This window comes from Sylvia atricapilla, chromosome 10 (genome assembly GCF_009819655.1).
Source record: "Sylvia atricapilla isolate bSylAtr1 chromosome 10, bSylAtr1.pri, whole genome shotgun sequence".
In the NCBI taxonomy this organism is placed as follows: domain Eukaryota; kingdom Metazoa; phylum Chordata; class Aves; order Passeriformes; family Sylviidae; genus Sylvia; species Sylvia atricapilla.
Genome location: NC_089149.1, coordinates 17,341,675 through 17,368,320, shown reverse-complemented (window position 1 = coordinate 17,368,320; position 26,646 = coordinate 17,341,675). Strand labels below are relative to the sequence as shown.

Sequence of the window (26,646 nt, the reverse complement as noted above, 5' to 3'; positions counted from 1 at the left end):
CTGATGGGTGTCTGCCCTCCCAGGTACCATGGAATCATAGAATCACACAATACCTCAAGCTGGAAGGAACCCACAAGGATCATCGAGTCCAACTCCTGGCCTTGCACAGACAGCCCAACAATCCCACCCTGTGCATCTCTGAGAGCATTGTCCAAATGCTGCTGGAGCTCTGGCAGCCTTGGGGCTGTGCCCATTCCCTGGGGAGCCTGGGCAGTGCCTCACCACTTCTGGGGGGAAGAACCTTTCCCTATTATCCAACCTAAATCTCCCCCCAGCACAGCTTCCTGACATTCTGCATGGAGTGGTTTTGTCTTCCATTGGCCACATCAGATCTCACTAACACTTTGTGGAGATGGAGATGGCAGTGCCTGTATGGACACCTCTTGAGTCCTGGCAGCTGAGAGAGCAACCAGAGCCACCTCTCCTGGTGCAACCTCCCTCTGCCAATGCTGATCCCTATCAAGCACCATCCTGGTTGAGAAAAGCTGTTAAACAGGACAGAATGAGCAACATGGCTTTGGGAGAGTTTTATTTTCCTGGTGTCCTGGAGAGCTGGTCAGCCCTCATGGAGATGGGCTCTGCTCCCTGCCCCTTCCTTTTCCTTGGAAAAGGAAATTTGAGAATGCATTTGAGAAGGCCTCATTTCTGAGCAACAAGTTGTTCCTGTAACTGCTGCAGTGTGGGGTCACGGCAGGCTTGGCCATGCTGTAGTTTTTAGGATGCTCATGGCAACTCTCCAGCAGCTCTTCCACCCACGGGACCTTCCCTGTCTGCAGCTGTCACTGCTCTGGGTCCAGAACACCGTGTGTAATCACTAGATGTTGGCAGGAAATGCCAAAGTTTGGCAAGAGCCACTAAAATAATCATGTCATCGTGATGGATGGAGACAGGCACATCACACAGGCTCCATCAGTTTTCAGTTTGGAAAACATCCCCTCTTTAGTCCTTCTGAAGAGACAGCCAAGAGGAACACCTGTGTCTACAAGACACTTCCAGAGCCAGGGAGGCAGATGAGCACTCCAGGGCCAAGTTAACAGAGGAGCTTCTGCAGAAGTTTAGGAGAAAAAGCTTTGGAGAGGATTTCCAGGAAAGCTCATGCGCCCTCTGTTGTTCCCTGTGACCATGCCAGCACTAGCTGGTTTCACCAGAGAGAGCTGTACAGACACCACAGCCACACCTTACGCCACCTGGGGACACGGCACAGCTCCAGTGGCCTGACCAGGACGAGGAATTTCCCAACAGACAAGATCTGTCTCACCCAACAAATATGAATTCCCAAGGCAGATATCCACAGTAAAAGGAAATCACATCCAACTACACAGAGTGAGTGTTGAGGGGCTGGAGTGAATCCAGGGAAGGGAACGGAGCTGGGGAAGGGGCTGGAGCACCAGGAGTGGCTGAGGGAGCTGGGAAAGGGGCTCAGCCTGGAGAAAAGGAGGATCAGGGGGAACCTTCTGGCTCTGCACAACTCCCTGACAGGAGGGGACAGCCAGGTGAGGGTCAGACTAGGTTCCCAGGGAACAACTTGTGGATTCATCGGTGTAAGGTTTATGGCTGGATTTGCTCTTTTCCAATCCATATGATTCTGTTCTGTTCTGCTCACTTCCCTTTGCTCTTTCAGCAGGAAGGTGAGCTGGCACTTGGGGACAAAGGTTATTCCTAGCAGGATGGTTTCTGTGATCCCCTTGCAGCAAAGAGCTGCGCAGGTGCTGGGTGTGGCAGAGCTCTGGGCAGCACAGAGCCAGGAAGGGCTGGAGCAGGTTGGCAGTGGTAGCTCACATGTAAAAGGTGCCACACACTCCAGGCAAAAGCTGTTTGAGAGCTTGGTCCGTCCCTCTTGGCAGCAGAGCCACCAACGTTTGCTAGTGATTCCCAAGCTGGCTCACTCCCTATGGTTCCTGTTGCTTTGGAAGCATGTCCATGTGCTGTGCGGGTGGTGTGGGGAAAGACACGCTCCTGGAGCTGCCAGGCTGGCTCTGCAGCTCCACACGTGTGCTGCTGGAATAAACAAATTCCTTTCCATAACTTCCAAAGGTGTGGCTTTTTCAGCCTGCAATTCAGTAGGCAAATACCACAATCTCCCAGGTGGGCATCCCTGTTTGCCTTTTACATGGTTCTCTTGGTTTGGCAAGACAGATATCTGCCAGGTAAAGCTGGAGTTTCCCTTGGAATGGAGAATGTAACACACACACCTTTTTTTTTTTTTTTTTTTTCCAAATTATTATAATTTTGCAATTAAAGACTTTTCAGGCAAAGGTTTGGGAATAGGAATAACAGATTCTGTACTAGAAACATTAAGAATACAAATGTAGTAGGAAAAAACAAACAAACTCCAAGCAAACAAAACAAACAAAATCCTAGAAACCCTGACAGAGCCAGAAATACAAGCTGACACCCTGTTGGTCAAGGGTGCTGGAAGCACTCCAAAGTAAGCCCTCCTGGAGTGGCAGATGTGGTTCTGTTGGAGTAGAGATGGTCTGGTAGAAAAAAAGAGTCCAGTATTGGCAAGATGGGTCCAGTTTCCTCTGGGATTCCAGTGGGAACACTGGCTATCTGGTGCTCCTACATCCCAGTTTTTATCTAGGTAGGAACGGTTTGGCTCTCCCCCCCCTAAGTGGAGCATTTCACTATGGGATGATGTAATGTGTCAGTCATTGGTGAGCCTGGATGGCCCATTAACAGCAGATATCCCCCGGAGGGAGGACAGGTCCTGAAAAGAGATAAGGAACACCACCACACCCGGTCTTAACAGCTGGCCCATTGTTAGAAGGTGTGACGGAGGGTCACTACTTGTGGCTGCAGCAGGAGGTCAATCAGGAAAGCTTCCACTTTATTTTTCTGACTGCATATATATACAATTTTACAAACAGGCCAAGATTGGCTACATAGGTTGCCACCTCTTCGACCTCGTTGGTGAACATCACCATCAATCATGTTTCTCCTCCCAGAGGAGGAATATGTAAACAAAAGATATGGTTTCTATAAACATACATAGTTTACCTGAAGCTGCAGGAGAACAAAATGCAAACAGTGAAAAGCAGGCAAACTTGAGGCAACAAGAAGGCACCTGCCTCCTCCTCCCTGGAGTTACAAGAGATAAAGAAAAAACTTCTTCCCAACAGCTTTCAATAGATGAAATAGAATAAACATTTTTATAGCCCAAGACAATGGTTAACATGGGAAATATAGCAGGTGATACATTCCATCGATCCTGAAAAGAAACTATGCAGGTGGATTTGTGAAACTTCCAAGATGCACTTGAAATCATGAATTTAAGCAATTCCCACCTTTGTTTGTATGTTTGTTCTTTTTTTTTCCCTTTGGTTGGTTATCTGTTAAAAAAACCCTGAAAAAATTAACGTCGAAGTTCATCCTCAATTAGCACAGTTTAGCAGGATCTATGGATGTACTTAAGCATTTGCTCATCTGAGGAACAGCTGGAAGGTTTCCACCAGGAGCTGATTTGGATGTAGTAAGAGCAGCCGAGAGACCTCAACAACATAGGCACGAGACAGTCTTCTCCACTTGGGATCAATTTTGGGGATTACACACAACTGGATCATGGGAAATTGCTGTTCTGGGAGCTGTTACAGCAGCTCTGAGCCACAAACGTTTTCTACTCATCACTTTTCACTCACTCTTTATTCCTAATCTTTAATCTTCACTTAAACGTTCTTAATCATCACTTAATCTTTGTTCCTGCATGACACTGACCTCCTATGGGAGGATGTGAGGAAGGAACAAGATTAAGAGGTGAAACAACTTGGCTGCAAAGCAGCATTGCCCTTGTAGGTCTGGGTGGAGAAAAGTGCTAGTTCAGCTCCCAGTGCCTCTTTGTGCCCTTCTCCAGATCCTTTTAAATTTCCCTACAGCTCCCACTCTGTTTGGATTGCCTGCGCTAAATCTTAAGAAAGAAGGAAGGCATGAAGGAGCCTCCTTACTTTCACTGTAATATTCTGTCCTATTCCCATGGTTTTTGGTCTCTTTATAAGGGAGGGACATATCATCCTGATCCCTTCAGGCTCCTTCCTGTGCATCTCACAGCATCACACACTCTGCATAAAAAACCATCATGTTTTGATTTGATTTTTAAATCAGCAGGATCCCAGTTCCCATGTAAATGTGTTCATGGGATGCATGTTATTGGCACAAGGAACTGATAACAATTGTCTCTAAAGAGCACAGGGCACAGTGGAACTTGCTCCTTACTTTAGCATTTCAGCCATAACCATGAGGCTGTTTCTTCTCATCCTGTCCCTGTTCCCTGGGAGCAGAGCCCGACCCCCTTGGCTGCTCCTCCTGTCAGGGAGTTGTGCAGAGCCAGAAGGTTCCCCTGATCCTCCTTTTCTCCAGGCTAAGCCCCTTTCCCAGCTCCCTCAGCTGCTCCTGGTGCTCCAGCCCCTTCCCCAGCTCCGTTCCCATCTCTAGACAACACGTTCCAGCCCCTCAATGATTCTTGTCATGAGGGCCCAGAGCTGTCCCCAGGGCTGGAGGTGCCTCACAGGTCCCAGCACAGAGGGACACTCCCTGCCCTGGGCCTGCTGGACACACCATGGCTGGGACAGCCCAGGGGCCATTGGCCTCTTGCCCACCTGGGCTCGTGTCCAGCTGCAGTCACCAGGACCCCCAGGGCCTTTCCCAGCTCTCCAGCCACTCTGTCCCTAGCCTGGAGCTGCACAGGGTTGGTGCGACCCAAGGGCAGGACCTGGCCTGGTGGAGCCTGGCCTGAAAAATGTACCAAATGTATGAAGACTTACCTGTTCTCATTTCTTCAAAGCTTTTTGACATCTGAAAGCTCTGGAAAAGGGTTTGGGGTGTATTTATGGGTAAAATCCTCCCAACTGCTTCCCTCTGATCCTGCATTTGTCCTTTTCTTTCTGGTCTCAGACCACCTGTGTTTGGACACAGCTCCTTCTGTAGCCCAGATGATCTTTTGTGAATTGAAATATTTTTGCTCAGGTGAAAAGCAGCCTTTAGTCCTTTTTCAATCTTGCTTTGTCTAACTTTGTTAAAGAGCTAACACTTCCTATGGCAAAATTGCAAAATTAATATATTAACTTGGCCTTGTTGATCCTCACCCCGTTGTCCTCAGCCCACAGATCCAGCCTGTCCAGATCCCTCTGGAGAGCCTTCCTGCCCTCCATATGGGTGACACCCAACTTGGTGTCACCTACATACTGAGGGTGTGCAATCCCCTCATCCAGATCATGGATAAAGATATCAAACAGTGCTCGGTCCAACACCAAGCCCTGGGGTTCCCCAGCTGCGGCTGTCCCATCCCTGGAAGTCTCCAAGGCCAGGTTGGGTAGGGCTTGGAGCAACCTGGGATAGTGGAAGATGTCCCTGCCCATGGCAGGGAGTGGAAATGGATGGACTTTAAGGTCCTTTTCAAACTAGAGAATTCTGGGACTCACTGAGATGAGCTGCGCAGGTGTAGTGTCTCCTCCAGTCTCCCAACTCCAACCCTTGTGCAGTGTTGTGGATTGAAAAGCACTGGAGAAGTCGGTATTTTGGTTGAAACACAGCTGTGTCTTTTAAGTCTGGGTGGTCCTCTCTGTGTCGGTGTGCTTTGCTAATCTCTGCACAGTCCTGGCCATTTGGGGCTACCGGTGCTTCACTGGTGCTGCTTGTGACATAAAACAGATACAACGGATATGTTTTGTGGAGAAACAACGCCAAGGACGGAGCAAAACCCGCCAATTCTGCGACGCTCTTCTGCCCTCAAGTGGGTGCCTAAGAAATATCCCGCTCTTCCCTCTCCACATGCTCTGAACTAGTGCTTTAACACTCAAAAAAGTCCCTCGCCATCACGTTTTTAAACTACTTCCGCAACGTACGTGTGGAAAGGGCGTGGGGCCTCACCTGAGGGCGGGGGCGGGGCCTCACGGGGGCGGGGCTTCGCGGACCTCGCCTCACGGGGGGCGTGGGGGGCGATATGTCCTCACAGCGAGAAGCCGCGCTATCGCAGCCAGCGCGGAGAGGGATGAGGCCGTGGGGTTGAGGACTGGATGGCGGGGCGCCCTCGGGGCCGTGCTCCCGCCTCACAGGCGGCCTTAGCTCAGGGCAGGGGCGCGGCCTTAGCTCAGGGCAGGGGCGCGGCCTTTTCTTAAGGCGGCAAACACAGGGGCGTGGCCTAAGGTGGGAGGCGTGGCCTTATCTTCGGGGGCGTGGTCTCCGGCTCGGGGGATGTCCCCCTGGGGGCGTGTCCTGCCCATAGCGCGCGCGCGGCCCCGCGCTCTCGTCACTTCCCGCGCGGACGTCGCTGTCGCCGGGGACGGTCGTGTCCGGTTCGGGCGGCGGCAGCTGGATCAGCGGCACGAGACAATGAGCGACAGCGGAGAGCAAAACTACGGCGAGCGGGTAATACACGGAGCCCGAGCGCGCTGCGCGGTCGGGCCCCCCTATCCTCCCCCTCCATCCTCCGCACCCCTCCATCGCCTTCGGGTGGCGCCGGCGTCCCCGCGTCCCCCCGTGTCCCCTTTCGCGGGTGGCGGAGCCTCCGCGGGAGGGGTGAGGCGGCGCGGCGGGGTCGATGGTGGAGGGGCCGCTCCCCGCGTGAGGCGCCCGGCGCCATCTTGGGCTGGGACGGCGCGCACCCGGAAGGGACAAAATGGCGGCGCCGAGCCCTGAGGGGCCGCGCGTCCTCCAGCCCACCGCTGCGGAAGGCGAATCCTGGTGTTATCCTCGCTCCAGAGCCGCCTTGCAATCCGCTCTTGGAATTGCTCTCTATTTACACCGCTCTTCGCTCCATGTCGTCTGTAACAATAACTCCGCTTCTCGGGCCTGGCGTCCGGGTGGCTCAGGCTCTGCTCTTGTTTAAACTTGATAATCGGAAGCAACCCCTTTCGCTTTGTGAAACCTGCAGCAGATAGCTCTCAAGGCTCGTGGTTTCAGAAAGAACTGACTGTCCGGATGATTTTATATTAATGTCGAAATAGGTGACTTGATAAACTTCACGTTTGTGATACACACCTGTAGTTGATTTTTATTTACTGGATCAACCTTGTTTGCCTTTGATGTCTTTAATTAGGGTCAGTGCTGGTTTTTGGGGGATTTTTTTGAGCATAACTCAAACATTTTGCTGCAGCATCGGAGGGAGTCGTGGAGGTGATAAGTTCCTAAATTGTAAACTGGAAGGGGGCAAGAAATATTAGAGAACCTAGTAATTCTGAGCAATGTCCTTTTTTATCATATGGTGGTGTCTTATTAATCCACTGTAAGAGGCTGTAATGTCTGAGTGTTTCTGCTTCAAGGTAGGTAAAATTAGAAAAAAACTGGTCTCCAGGGGGCTAAACATGGGAATGAATGGTGAAAGACAGCGATTAAGGAATAGGCTAGCGCCAGTGCTTTCATCGGTATCTTCATTCTCTCTTGAGGTTTTTTTTTTTAGCGAGGGGTTATTTTTTGTTCAGGGTGAATTACTTACGTGTTAGTTTTTTTAAAGATGCTTTAATTGTTGTGCAGGTTGGAAGCCAATTTAGTCTTAATAAAGTTTGCCAGGATAATCTGCATTGTGTTTTCAGTCATAAAGAGTGGAAATAATAAAGCTTCTATAGCAAAGGTCTTTGGTGTGAAAGAGTCATGCAGAGTATTGCGGCAGAATGCTGCTTTTTTATATTTTTAATTTAAGAAATGTTTTAAAGCATTTGTAGGCAGTTTTTGCCAGTGCCTAATGAGTTATGTCGGAACTTTTGTGACCTTTAAATAGGTAAGTTGTTTAAAATGGACATGTTTGTGAAGGTGAAACCATAGAGCTACACACCTGCTGTTCCAGGCTGGAGCAGAGATTGGTTTTCTTTCTGCTCTTGCCAGTGTTATTTATGGGGTTTATTGCTTACTTAAGGCTGATGTTTTCCTGAGTCAACGGCTTTTGTGCTTTTCCAAGCTGGAGTCTCTGCAGAGTAGAGTTAGTGTTTGGATAAATAATCTGAAATACGATTTCAGCTGTCCCAAGTGTAGGTTGCCAACAGGAATTGTGCTCCTGCTGTCTCCCTCAGTGGTGTTCGGTCAGTCAGTCAGATCTGGGAATTCAGTCAGCTGGACCTTGTTTTGCTCCCATTTCCAGCTGCATTGGTTTGCAGGCCTGACTTGATTGAGTCCTCCTGGCAGCTTTTGGGATAAAAAAGTTCCAGGTGCTTTTGCCACGAATGGGACTTGTTTAAGCAGCAGCACGAATTTGCACTGGATTATGGTGTTTTTAAGAAGGGGGGGGGATAAAAAGAAGAAAAAATCCCCACTCGAATTCTCTCTGACAGCTTTGTGCCCCGTAGTGGGATGAATTCTAGAAGCTTTTTGGCTGAAGAAACTATAAATTATGAAATGCTTCCAATACTTAAATGCTGGAATATACTTGAGATGCTGTTGTTATGCTGTGATGCCATGGTTTTCCAACTTCATTTTGTTTTCACTGAAATTGTTCCCACTGAAGCACATGGGATTCAGGCATGGAGAGGTTGGGAAAAGACGAGTTAGAAGCCAAATTAATGAATCTTACCTTGTGAATTAGTTAATTATGATAGTGATTTGTATGTGGTCAGAAGCTGTTCAATATGAAAGTCAGGGTGGGGGGATTTGTTTTGTTTTGTTGGCTTTTTTTTTTTTTAATGTATAAAAGCTCAATTTACAGATTACTGACAAGGTATTTAGTACACGTATTTTCAAAAGAGAGTGACTTTTGTTATTAAATTGTGTGAGAAGGAGGTCTCAGGAAGCAGTTTGAGGTTAGAGTTAGTTTGAGGTTGATCACTCAGTCCCACCAAAGGGATGGACCATTCCCTGTGTTCCTCTCTCACTAGCTGGCACTTGATAGAACCTCGTGGGGAGCTGATTCAGTGCCCAAACCTGTCAGAAGATCATTCAGGTTTTGCTGATGGATTAATTTCCTGCCAGCTTGGGGTGCTGGAGGATCCCACAGGGCCGGTGGTAGAGGTGGTGGGAGGAAGTTGTGGCCTGACTTTTCTGTGTCGAGTTTGGAAACTGATGGAAAGGGATGGTTCTGCTTTCCCTCGAGTGGATCCCCAGCAGTGATCTCACGTCCTTCAGGGGAAGAGAGGCAACTTCCATAACGGAGAGCTTGGGGAAGGTGGGGTCAGCACATGGATACTTTGAATAAATAAGCTGCAGATCTGATGATATCATGTGAGACTGCACCTTTCCTTAGGAAAAGAAGTGGAAATACATAACTTCATAGTAATATATGATTATAAAGTCTTAATACTTTTATTTCTCTGTATCTTACATTACTGATTGAAATCTGTAACTTCCATTTCTGTGAGGAAAACGGGGATCTCAGAAGTGCAAAGAACTGTGGCCATCACCTACTTTCCAGCTGCTTCTGTCCATGGAACCCTTTCCTACCTACTGTCCCCCAAATAATCCTCTTTTGGGATATTCCCTGCTCAGAGTACATGGCAGTAACACTCTTTGTGAATGTGCTTAGAGCTGTTAAAATCACCCCAGGAGTATTACACTTGGTTTGAATGTGCTCAAGGTCTGGAAAGAACCATTTGGAATCCACAAGCCTGGAGTTCAAGGCTTCCTCATGAATTCCAGAAGTGCCTGATGAAGGGGAGAACCTGTTAAAAAAGGGATTTGGAGAGGAAGGTTAAATTCTCACTTGACAAATTTGATGTTTGGGGGTGGGGAAATGGTTATTGTTTTAGTGAATACCAGTCTGGATCGGATGGAATATAGGCAGGGTAAAGAAGCTTGGTTCTTCCCTCTTCCCCGTGTCATGCCGGGAGCAGACTTTGGCATGTTTCAGTAACTTAAAATTCACAGAGTGATAGAGCAAAGAGTAGGAGAAGAAAATACAAGGAACAACCAAACCAGATAAGTGAAACAAGCTGTGGGAGTGACTGATGTGAGCCCTCAAGGGTGTAAAATAAATTTGCAGTCCTGCAGACCCCTGGTTCTTGGAACTTAGGATAGGGGGGATTTCCTGGGGCTTGGGGTGGAAAAGGGACAGCTTTGTAATTTTGGGTGTTATTACCAGTCCAGGTGAGGTGCATTGAATTCCTTTAATGCTTAAATAAAGAAGTGCCATGATCCTGTGAAGTGTGGTGGATTGAAGGATGATCTGGAAAAAAGAAATGGATGTTGAAAGACTGGGAAATATGAAATGCAGAGAAGTTGAATGAAAACAGGCCAGCTGTTTAATTGTTTGAATTTAGGTAGATAGCTGTGTTTAAGAGTTTTTCTTCCCAAGCTCTGCTTCTCAGTGTCCAGATTCCACATCAACCTTAACATAACACAGCAAAGATTGCCTGAAAAATGTACCAAATGTATGAAGACTTACCTATTCTTATTTCTTCAAAGCTTTTTGACATCTGAAAGCTCTGGAAAAGGGTTTGGGGTGCATTTAGGGGTAAAATCCTCTCAACTGCTTCCCTCTGATCCTGCATTTGTCCTTTTCTTTCTGGTCTCAAACCACCTGTGTTTTGACACAGCTCCTTCTGTTTAGCCCAGATTATCTTTTGTGAATTAAAATATTCTTGCTCAGGTGAAAAGCAGCCTTAGTTTGGGTTTTAGTCCTTTTTCAATCTTGCTTTGTCTAACCTTGTTAAAGAGCTAACACTTCCTATGCCAAAATTAATACATTAACTCAAAACTCACCTCTGTGGAGTGTTTTCTTGGGAAGGTAGTAATGTATTTAGATTAAATTAGTTAATTTTAACTTAAATTGCTCCATAATACTCCCCCTGCCCTTTGCAGTGTTAGTACACGAGGAAGCTGTAGTTTAGAACAAAACCTTAAACATCTGTATGAAGAATAGGGCCTTGGCCAACTTCGTGCTATTTCTGTTGCTCTTGGGATTAGTTGCAAACCTGCTTTATCCTGTACCTCATGTTTCTTTCTCCTGTATGCTATAGAATTGTAAACACACATTTGGTTGAAGTTGTATGGAAGTGGTTAAAACATAATTAAATTTCGGGTTAGCAAATGAATTTCTGAATGCTTAGTACAGGATTCCCATTAAGTTAGTGTTTGTGGTTAAGAGATGTTAGAAAGATAAAACGAGATTTTTGAGAAAAATCGGGTACACAGTGTCATTAGTGAGCTTTCTTCATCAGAATTTGCAGTAAATTTAGGATTGTTTTTAGAAAGTATAGTTCTGCTGAATTTAAAAATTTCTCTAATATATTGAAATGAGGAATATTTTCTACTAGTGTGTTGAGGTGTTTAAGGCATGTGATTAAAGCCAAGCATTATACTGATTTAAAAATAAAAGTACATAAGCTGAAACTGCTAATTAGGTCATGTCACTGCCAGAGAAGATTGCCAGTAAATAACAGAGCAGTTTGGAGTGTGGGGCACAAGTGCAGTTCTGGTCAGTGGGAAATTCACATTTCTGTAGAAATGCAAAGCCTGCACATGTAATTCCACTAAACCTTCACACCAGGGCTGCCAAACTGCAGGAGTGGCCCAAAATCGAGAGAATTGGAGTTCATGGAAGGACTAACCATGCAGTGCTTTGTGCATTCTAAAGCAGATCCATCAGTGGCCACAGCAGGACCTCACTGGAGTAACTCCTTGGTGATTTTGGCTCAGTGTGTGGCTGGTAGTGCAAATTATTTTGAGTTTCCTGATGCTGCAATTCCTTAGTAGGTACTCAGTTGATCCAGTTGCACTTGCTATTAAATACAGGCATAAATAGCAAATTCAGCTGCTTAGGGCTAAGTTAAACTGAGTTGACTGAACCTGTTGATAAAATCATAGGGTTTTGAAATTCTTGAACTGCATTTATAGTAAAAGTCCACAACACTTTTTTTTTTCTAGTTTCAGTTTTGGCACTAGATTTTATCCTGGAGTTCTTAAATATTCTTCATCCTGTTCTTTTTCTATTAAGGTTAATGTTGAAGAAGGAAAATGCGGAAGTCGCCATTTGACAAGTTTTATAAATGAGAATTATTTGAAGCTCAGGAATAAGTGAAGCTGAAATTTGAAAAAAAAGAAAGTGAATGCATGCTAATTATCAGACCAGAAGTCCCACTTGTAGAATATTGAGCAATTTGTGTGAAGTGGGGAAGATGAAAGAAGTCAGAATTTGAAACGGAAGAATGAAGAAAAGGAATAAAAATGAAGTTAAGATAAGAAGTAATCTGGAATCTGAAAGCACTACGCTAAGTAATTACTAGTCTGTTTATGTGTCCCTGTATATTTTGCTAAACATGCATGCATTATCTGTTTAATAGCAAAAGTACATGCAGGGTAAAGAAGTGTCTACCAGGGAAAAAAAAAAAAAAAACCTCCTTAAAAAAATCTAGGCAGTGCTAATGTCGACTGCCCGGACACATAGCTATGAATATTTGCCATTTATTTCACTGGAGCTTGTTTACAGCCCGTAGGTGAACAAGGAATTGTGTACAAATTAGGCTTTCAATATCTGCGTGCAGGAATCCCGTTCTGCTTCCAGAAGCGGAAGTGCTCATGGGTCTGGCAAGTCGGGGAGGCACACCCCTGCAAGATCTCGCTCTAAGGAGGATTCCAGGCGCTCCAGGTCAAAATCTAGATCCAGATCTGAATCCAGGTGAGTTTGCTTCTTTTACCTCTTCCTCCTCCTCACAGCTCAGATCATAGTCAGAGGTGGCCCAGCTTAGCCAGTTCTGTTTCCAGAGTTAGTGGATCTTCTGTGCACGTGGAATCCGAAGGGGTGTGTGTGGTTTCAGGATTGGGAAAGCCAAATTATATAAATTTAGATGGTTTTGCTGCTTCTTCCAACAGTTAAATCAGCTGTGTAAATTTGTGTCCTTGCTGATACACTTTGGAAGTGCCTGCCCTTTATCTCTTGGAGTACTGACTTGTGTCTGAGCATGGAGTGCTAGGAACTCTAGGTGTTAGTTTTTCTGTGCATTAACAGAGTTTGGTGCATTAGCAGAGTTCCCATTTTAAGCCACGTTTGCATATTATGTTTCTTCACTGGAAGCAGTAATGTTCCTGGAGAATAGTGAAAAGAAGCAGTAGAGGTAAATGTGAATTTCACAGTCTGACATTTTAAATACATTGATTTAACTTGAAAATTAACAGGTAGGAAGCTTTGGGTATTAGACAGCTCTGCAAGCTCTCCAGAAAAGTTGTGGAGAACTTGCTTATTGTACTTGTTGTGTAGCAGCACAAACATCCACTTGCCTATTGCACTGTATTACCTCTTCTGATACTCACCTGCCAAACGAGCAGTGTGCATGGTCAGAATTCCTCTTAAAAGAGGAGATGGTTCACTGCTGACCACAGAAATTAATGTGTTGATCATTTCTTTACTCACTTGTAGGCATTCAGGCTAAAAAAAATGAGGTTTCAGCAGTGTGGTTGTCAGGTGAGCTGTTCACAACACACTTTTTATGTGAACAAGCAATGAATTGCCAAAGCCTGGGGGGCAGGCTGGAGGAAGATACTGTGCTGTTAGCAGTCACCCACAGCTGAAAACACTATCAAATAGCATGTTAAATCTTGCTAGATCAAGCAGAAAGGCTTTTGTGAGAAGGAAGGTAGTTGGGAAGCTTTTACAGCAGAAGAATTAGGGATTTTTTGTTTAATTCAGGCACAGTCACAAGTGTCATATCACACACCTGGCAGTCCCTGTAGTGTAGGAAGAAATGTGTCAAGTAAAATGAATAAATACTTGTTAGAGTAGTACCATTACAGAGTGTGGAATTAGAGTGACCTGTGGGAGTGCCAGCAGAGATGATGCAGCTCAGGAAGGGCCCAGTCCCTGCTTGGAGTGCTCAGCTCTGGGCTCAGACCCTGCCATTAGGGCTTTATCCAGTTGGAGTTTGAAAACCTTGGGGGAGAGAGGCTGCAAAACATATTTAGGGAACTGAAAATAATTATAAATTTATTAATATTAATATTAAAACAACTAAAGTCAGGACACCCTCCCAGCATATTCTCCTGTGCCTTAATCCATGAGACTCCAGGGATTCCATACCCTTTAAAACATTTCCCACTTGCAGAATACCCACAGTGCTGAGGAAAAATGCAGTCACAGAGGGTATACAATTCCGAAGAAGCAAATAGAAGATGTAGAATGATGAGAGACCTGACAAATCTTACTTTTGCAATAAACAGTGTTTAAATAATATCATGGCAACTGGCTTTCTACTTTTTGATGACCCAAAAGTAGAAGTTCATAGCTACCGTGGCTTCCTGAGCATTTAACAGCTGTCTTGAAGATGCCTGTGGCTGGAAATAATGGACTTAGGTGCCAGAGTTAGTGTTGATGAGTAGATTTGGACAGAATTGTGTCGAGGCACGTATTTAGTAACAACATACTTTAATCTCTGTTCAGTGCTGTCACATGGTGGGTTTTGATTGGGGGCAGATCCTTGAACTCTGGCTTTCCCCAGAGAAATAACCCTGTGATAACTTCTATATTTCTTGGTAGTTTCTGTTGCAAATGTATTTTTGAGTTACCAGCTTTGTAAATTAAACTTTGATTTGGGAACCAACCTGTGTCTTGGTGTTTTTATCAGTTGGGATGTGGATATATTTCATTTTTAAATCTACTTTTATTGAAGTGTGTAGCTCCTATCTTTGGCTGATACCATTCTGGTACCTGATATATCAGTTCTATGTTTGCCTTAATTATTTTTTCCTTACATCAGTGGCTGAAATGTGACTGTGTGCATGTGTGGAGCTTTTTTTTTTTTTTTTTTTTTTTTTTTTTTTTTTTTTTTTTTTTTTTTGTTATTGATGTAATAATTTCCCTCTTTTTTTACTGTTTTCCCAGCTTCAGAGAAGTTCTCTTTTTTATTATTTTGTTGCAAAAAATAACATTTTCTTTATAAATACGTAGTGAGCAGTGCTGTAATGGGAAATGCTGAATTAATTTCTCCTAGACATGAGTATGCATTTTAAGCTGAGCTTCTCTGGCTCACTCCTGATGAGGTTGAAGGTGATTTTTGAGGCGGGAGATCAAACAGTTTAGCTGTCTGGTGACAGTTGGTGAGAAATCCTGGAAAAAGCTGTTAAATGCTCAGGAGTAAAAGCAGTTCAGGTTGAGAGCTTCCCTCATGCCAGTGGGGTGGTGCTGCTGTGGAATTGGAGGAAGGGAGCATTTAAGACACAAGAGCCTGAAAATTACTCAGGTCCATTGCCTGTTACACTGTTTATTGCACTTCTTATAGGCCTTGCAGGGTTTTTTTCTTTGGAGTGGTGTGGAATACAGGTTGTTCAGTGGAGCCATCCACAGATCTAAGTCAGGTGTAGTAGCCCCATGTGAGTGCCCAGCTTCTCCTCTAGGATTGGCTGAGTTGGGAGGGCTGAGGCTTTGGGAGAAGGAATTGAAGAGTTTCAGTCATTCATGTCCGCAGGGTTCATAATGTGAGAGGAAATACTTTTGGGGAAAAAGAATTAGTATGGGGCTTGCACCTTTGCTTAAATGCATTTAAGAGTGTGAAAAGTAAATACTCATGAACAAGCAGTGCTAAATAACTGCTGAAGTACCAGCAGCTCAGGCTTGGTTTCTTCAGATTGTGTTCAGCTCTGTCACAGGGGCATTTGCCAGACTAGAGTGCATTTGCTTTTCAGTGTCACCCAAGGCAGCACTAAGAGAATGCCTCCCTCAGTGGTTCATGCTGTGTGTTAAAGCATATTTACTGTCCTCTTTGTCTGATACATGTGAAAAGAAAGCTACCCCACTTGTTTATACCTAAACACTGAATATTTGTTCTAAGCACTAGTGGGTCACACCCAAGTAGCTTTGTTAAAAGAGGAACTGACTGATCAGGTTCAAGTTCCTGGACTGCACAGGAATGCCCTGAGAGCATCTGCAGTAATCTGTTAGTAAAGACTTAGGGCACAGCCCTTGAGAGTAGTGAGTAGGTGGATTGTAGCTCAGGTATGTGGTACTGCAGGATTTTGGAAAACAATTATTTGAACTTTTTGTGGCTATCTGATGGATTTTTGAAATGTATAACAGCCCAGCACTGTACCTTTCTCTTCTTTCCCTCAGGTCTAGATCGAGGAGGAGTTCCCGCAGACATTACACCAGGTCCCGCTCCCGGTCCCGCTCCCACAGGAGATCCAGAAGCAGGTCGTACAGTCGGGACTACCGGCGGCGGCACAGTCACAGCCATTCCCCCATGTCTACTCGGAGACGTCACATCGGGAACAGGGTACGTGGGTGAGGGGTGAGTCGTGGTCCTGGGTGCATCCTGGAATCAGTCTCTGTGCCCTGAGAAACACAAAGGCCTTTCTTGAAAGGCTTGTGTTCCTGTAGGTTTAATTTATTCCTGTCTGTTAACAAGTGACCCAAATCTCAGCCCCACCTTTGTTGTTACTCATCTTGATGCCTTGACAGTCACAACTTGAGAAGTACGTTGCACTGCAGATAAACCCAATGTCATTCTAACATCTGTTTCCTTTCCTTTAGGCAAATCCTGATCCAAACTGTTGTCTGGGAGTGTTTGGGCTGAGTCTGTACACTACAGAACGAGACCTGCGGGAGGTTTTCTCCAAGTATGGGCCCATCGCTGACGTTTCCATTGTGTACGATCAGCAGTCACGGCGCTCCCGAGGGTTCGCCTTCGTCTACTTCGAGAACGTCGAGGATGCCAAGGAAGTAGGTTGGGGTGCACAGTGTGGGCTGTGTCTGCTGGGCTCTGAGCTCCTGGGGAGTGTGTTCTGTCACAGGGTATAGCCAGAGGAAGCTCACAGCCTCAAAAACACTTGGAATCTCATAATCACGGAATTGGGGCATACAGGTGTTGCAGAATGAATTGGCAATTTTGTAGTCACCCAGCAGAGAATTCTACACCCATGCCAGTCCTTATAGAGCTGCCCTTTTTGGTGCTGGAAAAAGGCTGATACTTCACTTAAACTCCACTCCAGAAAGTCTCCAGTCCTTTCCACATCTGCTGTGAAGGCTTCCATGTTGGGTTGGAGCTTGATGTGTAGATCCTGCTACTTGGCAGACAAAAAAAAGCTGCAAAATACAATTATTTTTTACCTTTTATTTGTGACTTTGATATTATATTCAAGGTTATGGTAGTTTGAAGGATGTATTTGGATACTTTAGCAGTGGTCTTTTAACCTGTAAATAAATGTTTTATGTTGTGTGGTGGAGTAGTAACATCTCCTACATCAGCATGTTCAAAGGTTGCTCTTAATCATGTCAGGGGCCCTGAAACAATTGCTCAGTAATGTTCCTTTCAGGATTTTAATGCCCCAGAAGTCACATTTTCAGTGGTTACTGTCACTTAAGTCCAGCTGGCCTAAAGTATCTTACATTCACTGTAAGATGTGGCACTCAGACCTGCCTCCAAACTGAGCCATTTTTTTGGACATTTTAACACTTAAAGCAATGGTTAAAAATTTGTGTTGTTGGTCAAGTTCATACCTACAGCTAATGCTCTTCTGTCACACCTTAGGCAAAGGAACGTGCCAATGGAATGGAGCTGGATGGAAGAAGGATCCGGGTAGACTTTTCCATAACAAAAAGACCTCACACACCTACCCCTGGAATCTATATGGGAAGACCCACTTAGTAAGTTTTATCTGTTGTTTTGGTTGGGTTTTTTCCCCCAAAACCAGTACAGGATAGGATTCATTGTTTTGTAAAAACTCGTGTTTCTCCTCTGAGAGACCTGATTATGTGTGATTTTCCTGATTCCTTGGACTTCGGCATTAATGCACAAGTTGTGTGCATTTATGCATACAAATTTAATTTGTGTGCATTTCCATGTTTATGGCTGCTGTGCTGTACAATGAAAACACTGGACATGAGCATCAGTAGTAATGCATGCATCAACAGGAAGATATTTTGACAATTTCTAGATTATTTTTAAGTAGTTAATATAGTTCAGTAGTATCCTGTGTACCTTCAAATATTCATTTCCTTTGCAAGCTCAGATTTTCAAAAGTGAATGAGCAAATACTGGTCGAGGAGCTTCAGGGCTCACTTAACATTTTGAATTGGCAGTTTGCTGTGTTCACACACTGCATTTTTGACTTCCAGTTGCCAACAGTGTAAATTGTTTTCCCGAGTCACTCCCAACTTAGTTTCCCAAGGCTTTCTGCTTGCTGGTGGTTTATGGGAACATTGTGTTGAGACTACAGGTTTCTAATTTTTTTTAGTCAGAAAACTTGGAACAGAAAAATTGAACCAGGAACTTTTTCAGAGCTAGAAGTGAATGAAGACCTGTCTCAGAATGGAATTCCTCATATGCCTGTGATACCAAAAGGTTGAGGAAAATAACTGAAAGCTAGCATTGAAAAGCAATTATTTAAGTTGTTCTGTTCCCACTCGCGCTTGTGGGAAAACAGGAGTGCTCCCCATCTTTCATCTGTGAGGATGGGCAGTAATAATATAGCCTAGTTTAACTAGTGTGAATTTACCAGGCTGCAGACAAAGTTAATGTTTTGTATCTTAGCAAATGCAATTCCCTTCCTTCCTTTCAGTGGCAGCTCACGGCGACGGGATTACTACGACAGAGGCTATGACAGAGGCTACGATGACCGTGACTATTACAGCAGGTCGTACAGGTGAGCATATTTGGTATGGTTTGCTGCTTTCTCATCTGCCTGTGCAAGCATTAAGCAGTTCATCCTACATAACTATTCCAAAATATTTTTGCACTCACTGTCATTCTGGAATCTTCCTGTGAAATCTTCACCAAAATGACTGCTCTGCACAAATCAAATTGGTTAGATTGAGAAATACTTAGTGTTTAAATACTCTGGCCTGGATTAGTCCAAAATGTTTTCTGAATCTGCACTAAGTTTTGAAAAACAAAGTGTATTTTTTTGTATTTTCATTTTAGAATTTTTAGTTGGTTCATCAGTTAGCAGTGAAATGGTGCAGATTAATATTTGAGTTGGTGTTACAGTGTCAACTTATATTTTGAGCTCAGTGTAGTAGCTAAAAAGTGGGAAATTTCAGGTGATCCCCAGTATCTCCTGCTGATGGCACCTCAGGTGGTGCCAAAAATAAGGAATTGGGGTTTGGAATATGACCTATTGCGTATTGGACATATGAATTAAACGGCTTTTTTAACATCTCTTGTCTGGTTGGATGTGTGTGTAATCATGATTGGGGTGTGGTTGGTTTTGGTGATGAACAAGCTGGGTTTCTGCATTTTCCAGCAAAATCTTTGTCCCCTGCGAAGTCTTCACAATTTCTGGGACACTGTTAGGTTGAACACAAAGATAAGAGTTTGGTTTTTTTCTGTCTGCACTGCCACACATTCCTGCAATTGCAGAATTCTGTGTTAAAGTTGCAGTGTTCAGTGCTTTAAGTGGTGCCTTTTCATTCTGGAAGGGGTTTGTGGGTGTTACCAGAAGTTGTGATTGGGTCAGGAGGTAGCCAGTGAGTGACCTTCTCTAGTGGGAAGTGTCCCTGCCTGTGGCAGGAGTGTCTTTGGATGGTATTTAAGGTCCCTTCCAACCCAAACCATTCTGGGGTTCTGTGAATAAATATGGAGCCAAAAATGACTTGTATGTGGCTACTTAAAAAGTGTCATGGTCTGGTACTTTCCCCTCCTGCAGACATGAGTTGGTTGAGGGAAAGAGAAGTAAGTGTTGCTATGTTGTGAGTGCTTCCCTCAGGAAGGAAAAGTTGGAATTGTTCAAGATGCAGTGGAGCATTGCATACCCCACCCTAAAAATTCCATTGGTAACAATTCCTTTGCATTCCCTGCCCTCTGTGAAAATGAAGCCTTAAGGGAAATGCAGTGTCAGATGGAAATTGTCCTGTTAAAACTTCCGTTTCTCCTTGTTGCTGTGGGAGCCTTAATTTTGCCTGAAAAAGTGTCTGTTACATAAGGGAATAACCTTAAAAAAAAAAAAAGCAGTCCCCCAAAAACCACTGGGGAAGACTTTAAACTTGGTTTAGTCTCCTGGTAAAGCTTTGCTGATCAGAATTGGAGAAGATTCCAATTGTGTACTGGGCATCTGTAGTCACACAGTATCCAGTCACTCAGTATTAATGCTATAAGATGATGTTTCTATTTTCTGTAAGAAGTTACATCACAGTTTGTGTTTAAACGTGACTCTAAAGTGTTAAAAAGTCAGGATGAGAGGGTTTTTCCCTGTCCCCACCTTGGAATCAATATTTTTCCTCAGTATAGTGAGTTGATCTTGCTACTTGAAAATAATAAGTTGAAGTATTTTCCTTGAGTAGGCAAGTGTTTAAAAATGTTAAGTGTTACATGAAGTAAGTCAGCATTATCTGGTGTAGGAATTGATGTTGTCTTATCTTCATATCTTCACATCATTTTCTTATTCTGTTGCTGGGGAGGTTTTGTACAGTGAACTTTTTGTTTATTTTCTAAATGCCTAAAAGTCGTTCTGCTTTTGTTTTCACAGAGGAGGAGGTGGCGGTGGCGGAGGAGGCTGGAGAGCTGTTCAGGACAGGGATCAGTTTTACAGGTGTGTACTGGACTAGTGGAACTAGGCAAGGAAACACAAAACTTGGAAATGCCTGAATTGGAGGGGTTTGGGGGTGTCTGGCTGTGGCACTCACTGCAAGTCAAGGAAATCTTGATCTTGGACAAGTAATTCAGATTAGAAGTGAAGATGGATTTGGCTTACCCTGCTGGTGTGGGATGCTCTTGGCTTCAGACTAAATTAACATGAAAGCAGATTGTGAGTGCAAGAGCTTGTGTTTGTTGTGTTAGTCAAAAATAGTACTGGTAACAAAAAAGAGAATTCAAATCCTTGCTTTGTTACACAGTAGAAATGTGGTCAGGTCTCCCATGCTTCTTGTTAGCTTTCCCAAGAGTATTCCTGAGACCAGGATAGGGTTAGAACTACCCACATAAAGCTACTGCCACTCACCTGTGCAGGTTTTAACCATGGGATTGTTTGTGTCACCCCTGTCACAGGAGGAGGTCACCATCCCCATACTACAGCCGAGGGGGCTACAGATCCCGGTCCAGATCCCGATCCTACTCACCTCGTAAGTAGCCACAGACTCAGGGAATGGATTGGGTTGGGGAGGGATCTTAAAGCTCTACCCCCTGCCATGGGCAGGGACACCTTCCACAGACCAAGTTGCTCCAAGCCCTGTCCAGCCCAGACTTAACTGGGCCTGGCCCAGTCTCAGAGTTCACCTGTCAGAAGTAAATTTCCCATTCCTTGAACTTCTTTTGAGCTTCTGTGCCCACTAAGATTGACTCTGGTGTGGATACTTTATTGAGCCTCTATCCTTGAAGTCTGACTGCTGGGTTTTTGTCTTTCAGGTCGCTATTAAAGCATGGCACATAAAGGAATTTCTAGCTACAGCCTTTGAGTTGAAATTGCAAGTTTGTGGACAATATTTTTTTATTGTCTCTTCTGTTTAACCAAGTGACAGTGCCTAGTGAATTAGGTGACTTTTACACCTATTATGAAGACAACTTCTGTGGTGTTCAATGCTGTTTCATTCTGCATATTTGTGTAGTTTGGTGCTTTGTTTCCAGGTGTGTTTTGAAAGGAGTATGTTTTGCATGTGGTTTTTTTAGTCTCCATTTTGACTCCTGAAAAGTTTCTATTGTAAAGAAAATTGTTGAGTTAGTTTTTTCTACTGATTCCAAGTTATTCCCAAGATCTAAACCTGTGTAAAATGCTTTCCAGAAGTGAAAATAAAATAAAAAGACGTTTGGTTTTTTCTTTTCCTACTTACTTTTGCCAAAACAAAACCGCGGAGGTAATCCCAGGACAAGTGCCATCCGTTCCTTCCAGGAAGAACCAGTCTTTTTGGTGTCCCACAAGTAAATTGCACCTGAGGTGCTTCTCAAGTCCATTTCTCACTTATGAAATCAGCACTGACTCCTTCATTCGGGTGTTCAACTGCTGCTTCTTGGAGTTAAAAGATTTGGGGCCAGCACTTCACAGTGTATCTGTCATACCACGTAATGAATTTGGATCTGTGAGCAAGTTATTTTTCAATATTGTGTTGGAGGAGCTTTCTATCTTGGTTTGGGGCGAGGATGTGGGGTTTTGTGGAAATACTAGAAATTTTTAGACTCAAAACTGATGACTTCCATGGATCAGAGTTGGAGGTGCCATCTTGCAGAGGAAAGGACTGAAGGAACAAGCCCTACCTGCTTCAGCTGCCTGGAGAGTAGGTGGCCAACAGCAGCACACCAGGTGTCTTAGTGATTTACAAATTATCCAGGTATTTGTTGAAACTTCCTGTTTTTACTGTTCAGAGTGGACAATGGGACCATGGCAGTAATTACTTTAAATTGTGTGAGCCTGTCCAGGGCTGAGTTGGCTGCATTTTTTGTAATGTGTCATATGGCTCCTTCTGCTGAGAGTGTCCCAAATCTCTCTGCCAGGTCCATGCTTGGTATGAGTATTGCAGGGCCATGGTGCATCATGGAATCATTTAATTTGGAAAAGCCATCTGAGCTGGACTCCAACCATTCCCTGACACTGCCAAGGCCACCACTCAGACCTATGTCTCCAAGAGCTGCATCCACAGGACTTTAAAATCCCTGCAGGGATGGCGACTGCCACCTCCATCAGCAGCACTTTCCAGTGCCTGACCACCCTTTCCATGAAGAAATCCCTCCTGATGTCCGACCTGAACCTCCCCTGGCACAGCTTGGGGCTGTGGGAGCAAAGCCCGGCCTCCCAGGCTGTCCCCTCCTGTCAGGGAGTTGTGCAGAGCCAGAAGGTTCCCTGAGCCTCCTTTCCTCCAGGCTGAGCCCCTTTGCCCAGCTCCTCAGCTGCTCCTGGTGCCCCAGACACATCCCCAGCTGTGTTCCTTGCCCTGGGCATGCTGCAGCCCCTCAATGCCATCGTGGGGACCAGGGGTGCTGGTAAGGCTCAGATCCTGATGAAAATTCCACCAGGTGCCAGAGAAAGTGGGTGTGAGTGGCCACTGGCTGAGGTGCACCACAGAATCCATGTTAAAGCTGTTCTGGGCTTTGGGGAGGCAGCTGCTGTAGCTGCCGTGGGGAGAGCCTATTACCCAGCACTTCCTGCTGCTGAATCATTCCAAGGGCTCTCAGTCCAGGAGCAGCCCAGGCTCTGATGCTGTCAGGGTGTAGCGTCCTGTGGCACGGCTGACAGGCAGCTGTGGGATGTGATGTGCTGGAATCCACAGTTGGCTGGTGTGGTGCTCTGCTGGCAGTGAGGCAGGAATTACCGTGGGAGGGGGGAGCCTATGCTGACCCCTGCCATAAATCCCACCAGGACAGCGAGGAATCCTCTGGTGCAGCAGCATCTGTTGGTTGGATGTGACAGGCTCTGCCCTTTCCCGACCTGCTTTCCTGTCAGCAGAGGCCATAAAAGCCTTGGAAAGCATGTGGAGGGGAAAAAGGAAACCAGGAGCTGTTTGTGCTGCTGTCCTCTCCGCACATGCAGGTGCAATTTCCTCTAGGGCAGTTTGAGCCTCTCCCTGCACAGGAGATAACTCCTGTCCCTGTAGCATCTCCTGGCTTACCCTGGGCACAAGAGGAGCTGTGCAGTATTGAGGCAGTCGTGGGTTCAGTACATTCAGGCACCCCTTGCCTAAGTAGTGCTGTAGCTCTCTGGTCCTCATGGAATTCCATGAGCTCCTAAAAATCCCATTTTTCCTTGCAACTCCTTCATTGAGGTTCAAGTGCTTTTGTTTTGCAGTTCACATTCTGGCTCCAGCAGACTGATCATACACAAGGCAGCTGCTCCCATCCCAATGGAGCTGATCCTTTGGTTTTCCTGCTTGGATAGGAAGTGTTCTACAGCTCCACAGGACCATCCTTAGTGCCCAGCTCCGGCACCTGGCCTTTGCTCCACGCTGTGTTCCCACAGATCCATACCTTTGATGCCACCTCGGGAAAGTCAGCAGAACTTGGAGTTTGGTGGGAAGGAGCTACTGGTGCCTGTCCACCATTCCCATCATTAATGTCTCACTCATGCTTGGCCCCAGTAATTAACACAGACACTAATTAAATTACCCAGCCATGTCAGTGCCTCAGCCTCGGCATTCCTGGCTGTTACAGACTTGGAAGCTTCTGAAATCCGTTGAGCAGTGAGTAGATTTTCACTCATGTGCCAGCAAAGGGTGAGCAAAACAATTGAAAAGCATGGATGCATTTTCCAACCAAATTGTGAACTGTTTTCTCAGCTCTGCTCTTCTTGAGGGGTAATCCCACCTCCCAAGATGGGATGCTTCCAATGCCAGTCCTTGATGCTCTTCCCTCACCTCCATAGCAGCTGCACTATTCTCTGGCTGAGAGGTTTCTAAAAGCCAAAAACCACATTTCAGACAGTTTGTCACCACTGTATGAGAGAAACTTGGGGTTGGCCTGGCCTGGAGCTGTCTTGTAGCTTGCTCAGAGTGGTGGAGGGGCATGTGGGACCTGCTCTGGCAGCATGTTCTGATCCCACTGTGCTGCATTGTGGCATGGAGTCACCTCTGCCAGCTGCTCGGGAGAACAAAGGACAACAAACCAAGTCCTTTCCTGAAGGAAATAGGTTCATTTTTAGGACAGGGTTTACTCGGGGGCTTTGTTTTGGCACTGCCTCACCTGTGCAGTCTCTGCAGCCAGAGGTGTCCCCCATGGAGCAACGAGCAGCTGCATTCCCACCTTGTTCCCAATCCCAACAGTGCAGGGGTGGGAAGAAGCTCTCCTGAGATTCTCTGTGAGATCAATATTGAAAATTATCCTTAAGGATTCAGGGAAAACTTACAGGTCAGAGAGGTGAGGTGGGTTCCTCCTGGGCCGGGTTGCTGGACTTCTCCCAGCCTCCGGGGGTAACTTCTGGAGCCACTGCATCTCTGCTGGCCCCTTGCAGGATCCTCCCTTCCCCTGCTGTCCTTTCTCTGTCCTGTTCCAAACACCCCCTGGGGATGTGGGATTCAAGGAGAGATCCCAGCACAGCTGCTCCAGCCTCCACCTTTAACAGGAGCCCAACCAATGCTGAGTGCACGTCACAGTAAGACCAGTCTTTTAGGACAGGCTGATCAGACCTCGTGGATCCCAACCTGCCTGCTCCGAGACAGGCTTACCAAAGGCTTGGATTAAAATGGAGTTGTGGGCCAGTGTTTATCCTGAGTTTAGAGGAGACTCAGGAACACCCCCCCCAGGCTGGTCCCAACATGGATTTGGTAGTCCCAGGTGTTTGCCCGACCTCCTCCCAAAACACTCAGCTGAGGAACAGCATCTCCTTCTCTTCCAGTGTCCAATTGACCGAACATCCCTTTTTTCCTCTACTTTGTCTGTATTTTCAAGGCAGCCCCTCAGACACAGCGGGTTATCCTGTTCTTTCCCAGACTAAACAAACCCTCCTTCAATCTTGCATGGCCTTTTGCTCATTTTATCAGTCTTGCTGCCAGACTCATTCCATGCCAGCATCTCTTTCCAGAGAGGAATGATCTTGCCTACAAGGCTGCCCTTGGAAGATGCTTTCCCTTTCCTGCTGGATCCTGCACTACTTTTGAGACCATTTTCCATCTGGTTGCCGCTTCTCCAACTATTTTGTACCAGTGCTGTGAAATCTTCCTCCCCAAAGCATCACATCTGGATCTAGACAGATCCACCAAAACTGGGAAACAGTATCAGCTCCATTGGGAAAGCATCCACAGAAGTTTGTTGAGCTCTTTCTGCAAATCCAAAAATCGGGGGCAGGAGGGATGAGCTCATGCAGGTAACTGCAGGAGACTCCTCTGTTTACATCCAGCTCTGGCAGAAGGCTGGTTTGAGGAGGAGTAAATCATCAGTATTGCATCCTGTGGGCACTAATTAATCCCAAAACCTCCTGTTTCTCCCACTGCTTCCCAGTGGCAGTGACCTTACACAATGAACCAGCAGCTTCCTTCCTGCCCCATTCCTGTTGATAGCTCATCCCTGAGGAGGCAGGAATGACGTGAACAAGGGTAAGATCTTTGAAAAGGACTTGATCAACCAGTTTCAGCCTAAAGTCACCCCAAAAAATGTACTGGGGATGGAGCAGCCACGAGCACCGGTGACAAATGACAGCCAGGCAGGAGCCAGGCTGAAAGCAAAGCCGGAGAAATCGGAGAAGGATTCTTCTGGCTTTGCATCATCGCAGCCCAACCACATCTATTTTTGCTGTAGGCATGGCATCGAGCACCCGTCACCACTATTCGTACTCCATCCATCTCTGTATGCCAGGGAAGACTGGCAGTGGGAAAACGGTGGTGTAAGTGTCCTTAATTGCCTTAAAATCTGGGAAATTCAGATTAAAGCCCTTTACCCCCCACAGCACAGGAGGGGATGCCTGGCCCTGGACACAAGGCTCTGTTCCAAGAGCACAAGGCCACTTGTCACTCACCCAGCCAGGATTATTCTGCACCTTTCTTCTGTCTCCAGTCATGTCCTCGATGCACTTCCATGAGGATTAAGCTTTTATTCTCAAAAGGGGAGAGAAAAATGTTACTTTACCTGCATGCAGCTGGTGACACCAAATCCTGGCAGCCTGAGGATGCCATTCAGCAGGGCCCCAGAGGCTGCAGGAGCCATCCACCAGCGGGCAGAGAATGTGCACAGCTCATGGCTGGAGTGTCTGGCACGGGCTCAGCATCTCTTGGAGCTTTTCCCACAATGGGATCACATGCAGGGATGGCTGGTCGGATCTGGGTTGGGAAGGGTTCACACATCCCTGTTTTCCAAAAAAAAAAAAAAAAAAAAAAAGTAAAAAAGTTATTATTTGTGTTTATTTGTTTTAACTGCATCGAGTAACTATGTAGATAAATATTTAGACATAAAGATAAATTTA

The 26,646-nt window shown here is 45.7% G+C and overlaps 1 protein-coding gene across 2 annotated transcripts; it reads left to right on the top strand.

The window, feature by feature from the left end:
• Positions 1-6,166: 6,166 nt before the first annotated feature.
• On the top strand, positions 6,167-21,581 carry TRA2B (transformer 2 beta homolog). 2 transcript variants are annotated; one of them, XM_066326154.1, is made up of 9 exons: positions 6,189-6,360; positions 12,396-12,529; positions 15,950-16,112; positions 16,370-16,558; positions 17,367-17,482; positions 18,397-18,480; positions 20,302-20,364; positions 20,820-20,893; positions 21,177-21,581. In XM_066326154.1, the coding sequence occupies exons 1-9, from the start codon at positions 6,325-6,327 to the stop codon at positions 21,185-21,187; spliced, it is 870 nt and encodes a 289-aa protein (XP_066182251.1). In that variant the 5' UTR covers positions 6,189-6,324; the 3' UTR covers positions 21,188-21,581. The 2 variants fall into 2 exon arrangements, with proteins under 2 accessions (XP_066182252.1, XP_066182251.1); XM_066326155.1 differs by lacking the exon at positions 21,177-21,581 and having other exon boundaries at positions 6,167-6,360; positions 20,820-20,901.
• The last annotated feature ends 5,065 nt before the right edge of the window (positions 21,582-26,646 follow it).

Bases quoted from the DNA above. Each gene is read 5' to 3' on its own strand.
- TRA2B (XM_066326155.1), top strand. From the start codon at position 6,187: ATGTCCCCCTGGGGGCGTGTCCTGCCCATAGCGCGCGCGCGGCCCCGC. The intron at 12,530-15,949 runs GTGAGTTTGCTT...TCTTTCCCTCAG, and splicing joins AGATCCAGATCTGAATCCAG to GTCTAGATCGAGGAGGAGTT. The intron at 16,559-17,366 runs GTAGGTTGGGGT...GTCACACCTTAG, and splicing joins ACGTCGAGGATGCCAAGGAA to GCAAAGGAACGTGCCAATGG.